The 13,616-nt window shown below is 51.4% G+C and overlaps 1 protein-coding gene across 1 annotated transcript; it reads right to left on the reverse strand.

Moving 5' to 3' along the window:
• Positions 1-1,391: 1,391 nt before the first annotated feature.
• LOC308356004 (low affinity immunoglobulin gamma Fc region receptor III-A) lies at positions 1,392-7,983 on the reverse strand. Its single transcript, XM_080824603.1, has 5 exons — positions 7,913-7,983; positions 7,213-7,233; positions 6,612-6,866; positions 3,519-3,773; positions 1,392-2,772 (listed from the first exon to the last, which is right to left on the reverse strand). Exons 1-5 carry the CDS (start codon positions 7,950-7,952, stop codon positions 2,594-2,596), a joined length of 750 nt encoding a protein of 249 aa, XP_080680729.1. The 5' UTR covers positions 7,953-7,983; the 3' UTR covers positions 1,392-2,593.
• Positions 7,984-13,616: the final 5,633 nt, after the last annotated feature.

The following is a 13,616-nucleotide window of genomic DNA, read 5'->3' on the forward strand; positions in this document are numbered from 1 at the left end:
GGGGGGTTCTCACGCTCCCGCCCGCGGTCGGTAGCAAGACTTTTAGCGGCTTGAGTCAGGTTCTACGAAAAGGGCCCCGTGAAACTGGGGTTTTCACAATATTTGCCGAGCAAAGGAGACGCGTCCTGATGAGCCGGAGACGAATTCGGGGGCACGTCTGAGCCTGCGGGCCTCCGTGCGTGGGTTTCCTGACTCCGGAGTCAGGCGCGTCCGGAGCCTGGGCCCTGCGGACCCGCGTCCGGGGAGGCCGCCTTCCTCCCGGCCTCGCCGCCTTCCACTGCCTCACCACTCCCCGTCGGGTTACTGCAGTAACTACCTGGCTTTGGGGGGGGGGGGCTCCCCTGTCTTCAACGCCCCTCTGCCCTCCTTGCTCCACGCAGCTGCCAGAGCGCCTTCCTAAAACGCAAACCTGTTCTGCTTAGAATCCCCCAGGGCCTGCTCGGCCGGCTGGGCTCTCCTTAGCCGGGAAGGCAGGGCCTCTCGGGGTCCGGCCCTGACCTCGCCCCTCTCCCTCCCTGGCTCTCTACCCTCGAAAACAGCGAACCTACTTTCTTGAGTCCTACTCTGGCTTTTGAACCTCTGCCCATAGACCTTCGGCGTCTGTCCCCTTTGCCTGGTAAACCCTTTCTCGTCCTTCCCCACCAGGAAACCGAGCCTCTTCTCCCAGCCTGTTCCTCCTTCTCTCCTCCCCGCCTTTCTCCCTGGAACGAAAGCTCCTCCAGGAATGACCCCGTGTTGTTCATCTCTCTCTCTTGGGCACCTAAACCCAAGCTCAGGGCATTATGGGTGCTAAACAGATGTGAGTTGAAGATTTTATTTATTTATTTGAGAGAAAGAGAGTGAGAGAGAGGGAGCGAGCAGGGTGAGGGGAAGAGGGAGCAGCAGACTCCCCGCTGAGCGGAGAGACTCAGCCCAAGGCAGACACCAACCTACTGAACCCCCCAGGCACCCTAGATGTGAGTTGTACGTCTGGGGTTTCCTGATGCACTTGCCTCATGTCTGGATCGCATGTAATATTCAGACATTAAGCTTCAATCGTGTTGGGGGTGTAGCTCATAACCGACACTCTGAGACTGACCCTATGCCTCTGTCCAGGCCCCTATCTCCTTCCTGGACGTGCCTTCTCCTACCCACCACCCCACGGGAACTCACTCTAACAGCCACCCACCTTCCCATCCCGCACCAGCGGTAAAAGTCCCTTCACCCAGTTGCCTCAGCAACATTGGTGAGTCCACAACTGGTTGGTTCATGTGAGCTGTGCGGATATGATTTCATTATCCAAACTCATCCCTGGTAGATTTTCAGACAACAGGAGGAAAAATGGATTTTACCATTTGGGTCTAATTATCACGGTTTTTCCTTCTTCAGAGAGCAGCCAGCAAGATCTTGTTCAATGCTTTATTGGAATCTGGAAATGCTCCGTCCAAAGCTTCTAATACAGAAAGACAGCTAAGCTTTCTCCCACAAGGAACGCCCGTGACCCCACTCCCCAAATCCATAGTCACTGACCGGCCGAGGGATTTCCAAGTTTCAGAGTTCAGCGCAGCAGAGTCGAGTACATTTTGTACGGCGCATCCAGCATTTGTCGGATGAATAGCGTGAAGCTGGAGCTATATGTTAAATACTGAAGCAGAAAGCAGGCGACAGTCCCCTCATTTCCTCTCCCTAATTCCTACTATCCTGGCCCACACATGTCCTCACCTCCGGCCCATTGTCTCCCGAGCAGCTCTCATTGGCTCTTTCCCCGTCATGCTTTCTCAGTTCAGACCCAGAGGGATCTCTGTTCACTGGGCTGCTTCTGCAGCAGCGATGTGTCTCACCTTCCTATGGATGCAGAGTTTGTTCTGTGCTCTCTTTTCCAGGACTCTCCCATCCCTAACCCCCTTCTGGGAGCATTTTTTACTCATGCCATCGAGAGCGGTTCGTCATTAAGTACTCACACGCCATCCCAGTTCTGACAGGGGCTCCCCCCAAAAATCAATTCTACATCACCCCTGTGATTTTTCTGTACCTACACCACCGCTCACGTTCTAGGAAGACAACGCAGGCCGGGGTCTCCCCGGTCTGTCCTGGGCTGCTTTGCTCTTTCTCAATCACTCCCTTCACTGGTTGTGCTGTCTCCCCTAGACTCTCAACAGCCCCCACAATCTGTCTGGGTGGGGTTTTAGGGTGTCTAGAAGGCAACCCATCCTGGAGCAACAGATGTAGACCACTACCCAGCTGGTCCTCGGCCATAATTCTCTTATCTCCTTATCCTGTTATTTAAGAACAAGTTCATACATCGGGTCACCATCCAGAGTCGGCATTGTGGCTTTGCTGTGACAGACAGTCGGGCAGAGAAAGTATCTGGGTAGCTTTGAGACTTCAAGTCTGAGTACTGTGTCTGCTCGCTGAGGCTTCATGGTTGGCCTCTGAGATCACAGACCTTTCCTTTCTAGCAGAGACCGAGAGAAAATGGAGTTGAGTGGAGGACCCTCCGCCTAGACCCTGAGGTGCGGTTTTCCTGCTGCTCCCAGAGCTGCCTAGTGGGGAGGATGGGATTGTGAATCCAGAAAGAGGCTCAGAGGTGCTGCTTTTACTACCCCCATTTGTCCTAAGGGCCCTGTTTCCAGGAGACTTTGCTGTTTTTCCAGGCCCGCTTTGAGTTATGAAGGTCTCTCTGCATAGCAAAATACAGTCCCGTGTCCACTGCGAATAGGAGTGCCATCACCACGGCGAAAGGGATATGGGGCCAAAATGGGAGGAGTGCTGAGGTGGACGGCACCGGTGGACCTAATGGGAGGAGAAGAGGGAGGAGAAAAATGAGAGTTGTTCAGGCAGGAAATTTGGCATCTGCCCAGTTCTTTCCTTTTATCTAGTGGTTAAATAAATATAAAGGTCTTTGAATCTTTGGTGTGATCTTAGAGACCCATTAACGCCCCTCCCCTTTCCCCCACTCAGTTCCAGTTACTTCATCTGTAAAGTAGAGTCACACCGGTAACCTCATACCGTGAGGCCTCACCGGGACGGTCAAGCTGGGTGCGTGGAAAGAGGCACTTAGCGCAGCTTCCAGCACATGAAACGTACCCGATAAATGTCGTCTCGTCTTTGTTACATTACAGAAGGGGAACTTGAGATTCAGAGAGGCTACTGGTTTACCCGCTGTCACGTGGTTAATGAACAGCAGAGCCAGGACCCGGTGTCTACGGCCTCTCTGTGAGCATGTGAGGGGCGCCCACCGGGTTGGCTCTTGGCTAGGACTTGAGGCTTGGAGAGGAAGGAGGCAGGCGAAGATGCGTCAGCACTATAGGGACACAGAACCTTGCGGACATGGTTTGATCGGGGTAAGGAGGGCCAGGTGTACTTACGGGGCAGGAAAGGTGGCTTCTGTTCATGCCAAGTCAACGACAGCCCTCAGAACCCCTTGGCAAAAAAAGCCTATGGAACAGTCCAGAATCTCCTCTCCACTCGTCTTCACAGCGCAAATGCAGACTTCCTGCCCAGGGGTCCCAGGCCCTCGAGGGCTGCACAGCTCTTACCTTGAATGATGATGTCCACAGCCTCTGAAGACTCATTTTTCTTCCCGATAAGCCCCCTGCAGAAGTAGGAGCCATTGTGTTCCCTTCTTGCTGCTGGGATGTAGAACTCGGAATTAGCATAAGAGAACTTTCTGCCTCTTCTATTCTGGAAGTATTGGACATTCCAGACGGACTTGTTCTTCCAGCTGTGGCACCTCAGCCGAATGGGCTCCCCCTCCCGGAACACCTGTCGAGGGGCCTGGAGCAATAGCCAGCCTGGAAGACACAGAGACCGCAGGCCCAGGAAGCTTCAGCGGGAAGGGGACACTCCACACCCGGATCCTAGGGCGTCCCAGAGAGCCGGCCCGGGAACCGTCCCTGCAGAGCTCGATTTGGGAGAATGCCCACGGGACCCTGCAGGAGAACTCACATCACGCCAGGACTTTTTGTCGAGTGGGGAAGAGGGACGCACAAATCAAACCCTAAGGGTAGGGCAGAGGGTGTAAGGGAAGAGGGTCGGGGAAAGCCATCTGCAGGGTCCTTAGGGTTGCCCTGGGGTTTGCTGTGACAGGTAAGGAGCAGCCACCATAAGTTCTAGGTCAAAGAGTAAAAACTGCATTTGAAAATGATGATTTGTGGAGCACCAGAAGGTGGGGCGGGGGGGGGGGTCTCGGTTGGTTGAATGTTCTGCTCTTGGATCTGGCTCAGGTCATGACCTCAGGGTCGTGGGATGGAGCCCCACATCAGGCTCCGTGCTCAGCTTGGGGTCTGCTGGAGACTCTCCTCTCTCCCTCTGCCCCCTCGACCCATGCACGCACATGCTCTCTCTCTCTCAATAAATAAATAACTTAAAAAAAGAGAGAGAGAGAGAAAATGATGATTTGCTCCGTTAAAGGAAAGGTAGAGGGGCACGTGGGTGGCTCAGGGGGTTAAGTGTCTCCCTTTGGCTCAGGTCATGACCCCAGGATCCTGGAATCGAGCCCTACTTCGGGCTCCCTCCTCGGCGGGGAGTCTGCTTCTCCCTCTCCCTCTGCCTGCCACTCCCCCTGCTTGTGCTCTCTCTCTCTCTGTCAAATAAATAAATGAAATCCTTTAAAAAAATAAAGGAAGGGTAGACTTCAGAAGGAATAGATAGTTGTGGGAATAAGGTCATTGGGTGTCCCCTGAAGTGGCTACAGAAACTGCGAAGCACAACTCAGAATGAAAGTCAAGGAGAGGAAAGAAAGGCATGACCGGTAGTGCTCAGGGTAGCTGGTCCTTTCTGAAGGGCCCCAGGGCCTCCGTGAGGCCAGCTTCATCACTGAGCAGAACCTTCAAGACAGAAAATCCTGTATCACCAGGACTGTCTTGCCATGTAACCGGAGTTCACCCCGAGAAAACACAAAGTCACGGTCAGGAAGCTGACCGAAATAATTAAAGATGGCATCGCAGATACATTTTAAAATGACAGAAGAAAAACATTCATGAGACAATGCTGAGTTAGAAAGACAGAATACGAGAAACCGATAAGCAGAGAAAAAAGGAAAAGAAAATGTGCTTTCACATTAAGCAGGGCTTTTCCCCGAGGGACAGGACTACAGATCATCTTAGTTTTCTCCCTTTTGCTTTTCTATATTTTAGAAATTGAGCCCAATTATATTTTAGAAATTTAGAACCCAAATATATTTTAGAAACTGAACCCAAATGACTTTTGTAATAAGAACAGAACAGTAGGGACACCAGGGTGGCTCAGTTAGTTAAGCAGCTGCCTTTGGCTTGGTTCGTGAGCCCAGGGTCATGAGCCCAGGGTCGTGGGATTGAGTCCTGCATCTGGCTCCTGGCTCAGAGGGGAGTCTGCTTCTTCCTCTCCATCTGCTTATGCTCTCTCTTTCTCAAATAAGTCAATAAAGTCTTAAAAAAAAGACAGTCAAGAATTTCTCCTGGTGAAGTTAATGCTTATGGTCATAGCTTAGTACAGTCTTCATTGACGGGACTCCAAAGCCAGTTTCTACACCAAACTCCGAGGCAAACTAAGAGCTCTCAGGCTTGATTTTTCTGTGGCTTCTTATTGGTAATTCTCCTTTTTATTTGGTCAAAGGTAGACATGTCTCACCTAGTCAGAGAACACGCATTCCTCCCCGTAACTCCGTAGCAGGAGGACCGTGTCAGCTACATGGTGGTCAGAGGCGAAGGAGCCATAAGAATCAGCGCCAGAGGCCCAGTTCTGTGAAATCCTTTGCAAGCCCCTCACCGTCAGGGGCCCCTTCCCCTCCAGGCTCCTTCCACCCGTACACATCGTGCAACTGAGGCAGCCATTGAAGTAGCTTCAGACTTTCGAGGGGACACTGCGGCTACTGGGCCAGGTGGTGTGACTCCAGGGACAGCAGACACAGCCTGTGTCTGATACCCTTCCCTCACCTGCTTCCGAGTGGGGAGATTTACACTGAAGCTTTTTTTTTTTTTTTTTTAATAAGGGAGAGACAGAGCAAGAGAGCAAACACAAGAAGGTAGGGGCGCAGAGAGAGAGGGAGAAGCAGGTGCCCCAACCACGCAGAAAGCCCTATGTGGGGCTTGATCCTGCGGCCCTGGGATCATGACCTGAGCTGAAGGCAGACACCTGGTCAACTGAGCCACCCAGGCGCCCCTACACTGAAGTTTAAGTTTGAGGGTGGCACTGATGGGGACAGAGAGGTAGAAAGGACCTTGGGCCATCCAGCTGGGTTTGGAGGGTCACTTAGAACATGTGCTTCTGAGAGTCAGAAGGAGACGGAGGTCATAAGAACAGATTCAAAAAATAAATTAATTAATTAAAAAAAATCAAGAACAGATTCATTAATTACTCAATAAATATGAGAGAGCATTAAGGGCACAGCCTGACCTTCAGGTGACGCCATTCCCTGGGGTGCATTCTATGGTGATTGCGGGGACTGTGCCCTGCAGAGTCTTGGGTCCATTCGGCACCAGCTTTGGACATTTGGCCTAAGGCCTGCCTGGGGCTAAGACTACGACGGTGATGTAATTCAGGGGGGCCGCAGGTCATCTCATCTCAGTTTTAAGCCCCAGGACTCAGCTCTTCTCAAGTCTTCCTCTTCCACCATTTATTGGTGAGTCCCCCCTTCCCCTTCACCCACTCACCCACGTGGACTTCTAGCTGCACGGGGTCACTGAGTTCGGAGAGGCCCGTCTGGCACCTATACTCGCCGCTGTTTTCAACACTGGCGGCTTCGATGACGTAGCTGGTCTGACTTGAGATGAGGGTCCCATTGTGCAGCCACCGGGTGGAATGGTTCCCAGGGGGATTGGCCCCCTGGCACTTGAAAGTCACACTGTCAAACGTGAGGACCCTATTGCCTGGAGGGTCCGAGACCACCACAGCCTTTGGGAGGTCCTCTGAGGAGCCAAGAGAAGGTGGGTTAGGGCAGGAAGGGCGGGGTCCCACACTGGCATTCCCGGGCAGGCTCAGAGCCAGAGCGAGCTCATGTTGGCGACTCTGCCTTGGTTGGTGACTCAGACTTAGAGCATCTTGGCTTCAAGGGACTTAGCCCTATTTCTGGCCTCTCACTAACCTGAAGAAAATGAACCAGAGAAGGCTAGGGCCAAGCCTGACTGTACTGGGCAAGTGCCCCCCGACACCCCAAAGCCAGCAGTTTCCCACGCGGTGCAGATTTCCCGAAGTTCCACGGCTGTTACACCGCACACCTCCCTCCATCCATCCCAGACCACAGAGCGGACTCACCAGCTTGCATGCCGGCAGAAACTGCAAGACAAAACAGTGAAACAAATATTGAGCAGAAGCGTAGATCAGGCAGCTGGAGTATGGAAGGAGTGTACGTTGCCCTGCCAGCCCCTACCCTGAGAGTCCTGTGTCACCAAGAATCAAGATATGTATGATGGCTAGCTTTCCCGCTGCCTGCCTTCTGGTCCCCAGTGTCTATGCCTCCTGTCCTGCTTTCCACCCACATCCCTGCTTTCAGCACCCTCCGTTCGTCCTCAGTCCAAAATCCCCAAACAAAGGTACAGACCGAATTTCCCTGAATCAAGCCAGAGACACTGCCTCAACCCAAGTCCTCCACAAAGGGTGGAAATCAGAAGTCCTAGAGGGGAACCCGGGGGTGTCAGAACGGAAGAGACGGAACTTCGGGACCATCTATCTGGTCCATAGTCTTCGATGTACGATAGGGAAACGGAGCCCCAGCAGCGTGAAGTAACAGAGACTTCCCAGGCCCCCTTCGCTTTCTGGTTATGCCCAAATCTGAGCCGGAGTTCTTGTCTCTAGCCCCCCAGTGGGTTGTCCTGGGAGCTCCAAGGAGACCTCTCTGTGCCGTGCCATAAGGGGTCCTATTCCTTGGTAGGGACACCCTCCCGGGCCTGAAAAGTGGGCCCTGCTGAACCCAGGGCATCTGGAGCTTCTCTCTCAGCCCCAGTGACTGACTCACCTATAAGCAGCAGAGCCGTTGAGGGCAGCAGCTGCCACATGCTGCCACATCAGAGTGAACAAGTCACCGCAGATACACTGAGCCCTTGAGGGACACATGCAGCTCCCTTGAAGAGAGGAAGTAAATAGTCTTTTCCCCACCCCCCAGCTCATTACTCTCTAGGTTCCTTTTCCCAGAATGTCATCTGATTTCTGAACCAGAATTTGACAAGTGAGCCCCACGATAGGGCAGAAAGGGTAAGAAAAAAGTCTGGATGAGAAGCCAAAGTGGCGTGTCCCCCCCTTCCCCCTCACCCCACAGGGATTCAGTGACACTGAGTCTGTGAGAACGCCTCCTGGTACATCTCAAGGTATATCCCCCCACCTATGGATCTGCACCCACTCGGCAACAAAAACAAGATATCAGGACCCTGGGGACCAAACGCAAGAGGGGAGAACCTTCACTGAGGGATCCCTGGTTGTACCTCAGAACTCGTCACTGCCCAGACCCGGCTCCATCCAGCCGGCACCCACCTGCATACTTTCAAATCTGCAGATGCCCGAGAGCGTCCCGCCCTCGAGCAGCGTTATCTGCACCAGCATATTTTTCAAAATTCAAAATGCATGTGCCTTGGGATCTGCAATGTACTTCTTAGTGTGAATTTGACCCTGAGGTTCACATCCTCTGTTGAAGGAAACCCAGGCAGTGGGGGAGGAATAGGGCCCTGGGAGGGGGCGATGTCACTCACGGGTTGCAGGGAAGGCAGGGAAGGAGGAAGGGAGGGAAGGGGAGCGGGGAGGAGGGAACGGGAGCTCTTTACCTTCAACCCACCATTACCAGGACTGAGCTGAGTCACAACAGCTCAGGCGAGCTCAGCTCCTCAGGGACCCACTGGGCCTGGGCTAGCCTGAGCTCTTTGCTGGAAAAGGTGGAGGTGCTGTGACTGGGAACCAGTTCTGTGCTCTCCAGAGGCACCCCTCCTCCCAACACATGCACTTCTGTGCCCTCCCCTTCCCCACTTTGTTTAAATCTATGTTGCAGGCAGAAAATCAAAGGGCTCTGCTTGGCAGTGCCACTGCCCCAGTGGGCTCCTGGATAGCCGGGACAGGTCTCACTTGGAAAAGCCCTGGAAATGGCCAGGAGGTAAGCAGCAGACAGATGTGATGTTTGGTAGCGGTAGAGAGGAGGAGGGGCAGGCACGGGTGTCTGCTGACCACTGCTTGGGACCAATGCCCCTGTCCACTCCAAAATCATATGAAAACCACGTCTCAGGATTTTATGTTGCTTTGTTTTGCTCCTAGTAGAGATCATTGGTGTACCCCTTAATCTACCCACTTCTTGCAGCAGCCCCTCCCCCATAGTTAGCTGTCTGGTTAGGATCCACCTGGACTGGGAACCAGGCATCCCTTCTAGGGCTCCTTCTTTCTTTTCTTTTCTTTTCTTTTTTTTTTTTTTAAAGATTTTATTTATTTATTTGACAGAGAGAGGGAGAGATCACAAATAGGCAGAGCAGCAGGCAGAGAGAGAGGTGGGAATGAGGCTCCCTGCTGAGCAGAGAGAGCCTGATGTAGGGCTCGATCTCAGGACCCTGAGATCATGACCTGAGCCGAAGGCAGAGGCTTTAACCCACTGAGCCACCCAGGCGCCCCTCTAGTGCTCGCTCTTAAGAGACACATTTACATTTTGCAAAATCCAGACCAGGATCCAAAAACGTAAGGCCCCACGCTACAGCACTTCAGATGCTTCTCTGGGTAACCTAGGCCCAGAGAGTGCCCCCACCCCCGGGGCTGAAGGAGGCCTCCCCACCCCACCCCTGCGCTCTCTATTCTTCACAGTTCTGCGTGGTTTTCTCGCACGTGGCTCGCGGTCCGTGGCATTCCCTGTAGTTTGCCTTCTCTGCAGTTTTATGGTCTCCTCTGACTCATCTTCTGTCTGTGGTCTTCATGTGCAGGGAGGAACTGTCAGCTGCAGAGGAAGGAGGGAGCCCCAGGAGGACTGTGAGAGTGGGGAGCACTCTGCAGGTTTTCATAAGGCTTACTGAGCCAGCCTCAGCTTGGGCGTGGGGTTGCAAGGGCTAATTTTATGGGGTAGCTAAAATGCACAGTTTCTAAAGGACAGGTGGTCTTGGTCTAGCTCCTCTCTCCTTTCTTTTTTTAAAAGACTTTATTTATTTGTCAGGGAAAGAGCACAAATGGGGGATGACAGGCAGAGGGAGAATCAGGCAGAGGGAGAATCAGGCTCCCCGCTGAGCAAGGAGCCCCAGGTGAGACTGGACCCCAGGATCATGACCTGAGCCAAAGGCAGATGCTTAACTGAGTGAGCCACCCAGGTGCCCTTCCCCTCCCCCTTCTTTTCTCCCCTTACTTTCCCTTCAACACTGAAATGCCAGCCACAGCCCAGTTTTTCCCCCCTGGGACTCACACCTGCGTAGGGGGAAACCAGCAGATAAGCACTTGCAGTGCCATAGGGACTATGAGGGTATTTGCAAAATTCTGTTTGTGCATAAAGAAGGCATCTGTGGGACGGGTCCACTTGGGAGAGAGAACACTTTAATTGGACCGCAAAAGATAATGGTATGTTTGGCAGGAAAGTTTTGAGAGAAAGACATTTCAGGCAAACAGAGAGGCATGAGCAAAGATGAGGTGAAGTAGGCTGGCATGTTTGCGGAGCTGGGGTTAACTCCACCAGATTAGTGAGAACCACAAAGGAGAAGCACTAGCTAAAGGGTTAAGGATGGGGCGCCTGGGTGGCTCAGTTGGTTGGGCCTCTGCCTTCTGCTCAAGCTCAGGTCATGATCTCAGAGTCCTGGGATTGAGCCTGGCTTTGCTTGGCTCCCTGCTCAGCAGCAAGCCTGCTTCTCCCTCTCCCTCTGCCTGCCGCTCCCCCTGCTTCTGCTCTCTCTCTCTCTCTCTCCATCCCTCAGATAAATAAAATCTTTTTTTTTTTAAGATTTTATTTATTTACCTGACAGACGGAGATGACAAGTAGGCAGAGAGGCAGGCAGAGAGAGAGGGGGAAGCAGGCTCCCTGCTGAGCAGAGAGCCCCATGCGGGGCTCGATCCCAGGACCCTGAGATCATGACCTGAGCCGAAGGCAGAGGCTTCAACCCACTGAGCCACCCAGGCGCCCCTCAGATAAATAAAATCTTAAAAAAAAAAAAAAAGAAGAAGAAGTGCAGGCTAGGAGCTGACAGCCTTCCCTGGTGACCCGAATGAAGTTGTGACACCCCCTATCTCCTTACTCCCAAGCTTTGCTTTTCCTTTGTGGTATCATCAAATTTCAGTAAGGTCTTTGAGGTCAGGGAATCTGTTCCTCTTGTTTATGTTGTATCCCCAGCATTTGGCACAGTGCCTACAACGTACTTGGCACTTAGTATCTATGGAGTGATCATGAAGGACTTTGTATGTCATGGTGAACAGTCGATGCCTTCTTAGATTCTCTCAGAATAATTTTTATAGAATGTAAAAGCAATCATCAACATTTTAAGCTGGGGAATGACATGACCAGTTTTATGTTTTATACAAATTACTCTGCTACCAGTCCAATAAATAAATTGGAGAGGAGAGAGATCAAAGGTGGAGGGAAAAGTTGAGAAGTTATTTGAACAGTGTAGCCAAGAGGGGATTCCCGGTTAAAGATGTGGAAATGCAACAGAAGCCTCTAAAAGACTTGTGAAGAAAGGAGAAAGGACAGGATTTGGATGAGTGATTGGCTCTGAGCGTCATAGAGAAGGAAGGGTCTGGGCGATGATCTGGTTAGCAGGAGGATGGTGGTACATTTCATGGACATAAGGAATAAAAGAAGAAGAGCAGGCTTTGAGGGGGGAGATAATGATCTTAGCTCTTGACATTATTAAGCTCGAGGTAGTTATGATCTTAGGTGGAGATTCTAAGTAGGCAGTTGGGTATATGACCTGGGAACTCAGAAGGCAAGTCTGGACAAAAGACAAGATTTAGAAGGCATCAACATGCTGTTTTAAACTTTTGATAACAGGTTTAGTCCTTTTCCTAAGAAAAAAATGCAAATAAATATACACATAAATTTCCCTATAACTTAAGACATTTCATATGAAGCCCATCCAGAGAGCCTAGGTTCAGATATAGTATGGGAGAGATCTCTCCGACTGTCAGACTATTGAATGAGAAAAAAAAGGGGGGGTCCAGTGAGGGAAGGAAGTGGAGGAGATTGGGGGGCAGGAGAAGAAGGGGAGCAATGGCAGAAACTTGGCACACAGCAACTTCTGCAGGGTGTGAGAAGGAAGAACCGCTGACAAAGGAGATTGAGTAGGGGGGGTTAGAGAAGAGAGGAGAATAGGGAAGCCCAGGCAGCAGAGACCTTTAAGGAGGCAGAAGTCAACAATGTTTAAGTGCTATAGAAAGTTCAAAAAGTCCTTTCAACATGGGCTTCTGGGAGCTCTTCCTGACCTTGGCCTGAACAATTCCAGGGGTTGGGGTTGGGGGAGAGAAACTCATAACTTTTGGTTGAAGATTGAGCAGAAGTGAGAAAGTGTTTTCATGAATTACTACTACTTCTGAGAATCTCCGTTATGAAGGCATCATGGACCTTTGTTGAGGCTGTCCAGGATCCTTACCCACTGCCCTTCATATCAGCATCTCATTCTCCCTTGAGGAAGCCCCCACTGTGAGTAGTCTTAATAGAAAGTGGTGACTGGTTTCTACTACATAAGCCAAGTGGGCCAGAGCCCCCTTCCCCCCTGCCTTGGGCCAGCGTTATATGCTAAACTGTGTCTCTCACAAATCTATATGTTGAGGTTCTAATCCCAAGTACCTCAGAGTGTGACTGTGTTTGGAGACAGAACCTTGGAAAGGCCGTTAAATTAAAATAAAGTCATTAGGGTGCGTCGTAATCCAATATGACTGGTGTCACTACAAGAAGAGAAGATGAGGACACAGACAGGCACGGACGGAAGGCCGCGTGGTGACACAGGGAGAAGACGGCCATCCACAAGCCAAGGAGAGAGGACTCAGAAAAAACCACCCCTGACAAAACCTTGGTCTCAGACTGTTAGCCTCCAGAACTGTGAGAAAATTAATTTTTGTTCTTTTTTTTGTTTCTTTTTTTTTAAGATTTTATTTATTTATTTGACAGAGATCACAAGTAGGCAGAGAGGCAGGCAGAGAGAGAGAGGAGGAAGCAGGCTTCCCGCTGAGCAGAGAGCCCCATGCGGGGCTCGATCCCAGGACCCTGAGATCATGACCTGAGCCGAAGGCAGAGGCTTAACCCACTGAGCCACCCAGGCGCCCCTTTTGTTCTTTTTTTTTTTTTTTTTTTTTAAAGATTTTATTTATTTATTTGAGAGAGAGAATGAGAGCAAGAGAAAGAGCATGAGAAGAGGGAGGGTCGGAAGGAGAAGCAGAATCCCCGGAAAGCAGGGAATCTGATGTGAGACTTGATGCCGGGACTCCAGGATCATGAACTGAGCCAAAGGCAGTTGCTTAACCAACTAAGCCACCTAAGCGCCCCCAAAAAATTAAGGTTCTTTAAACCACCTGGTCTGTGGTATTTTGTTATTAGCAGCCTGAGCTGACTCAGACTGGAAGCCAAGGACCAGGCATGTGATCTAGGCTTGGCCGACTTCTGGAATGTTGAATCCTGAATAAGTGACACTTATTACTTATAAGGGAGGTCCATTCATCAGCGAAGGAGATGGTTGGTCATCACAGCAGTGGAGAGACCGACCTGCCTCCAATTTCCACCCACGGAA

Source organism: Martes martes (genome assembly GCF_963455335.1).
Source record: "Martes martes genome assembly, chromosome: 15".
In the NCBI taxonomy this organism is placed as follows: Eukaryota; Metazoa; Chordata; class Mammalia; order Carnivora; family Mustelidae; genus Martes; species Martes martes.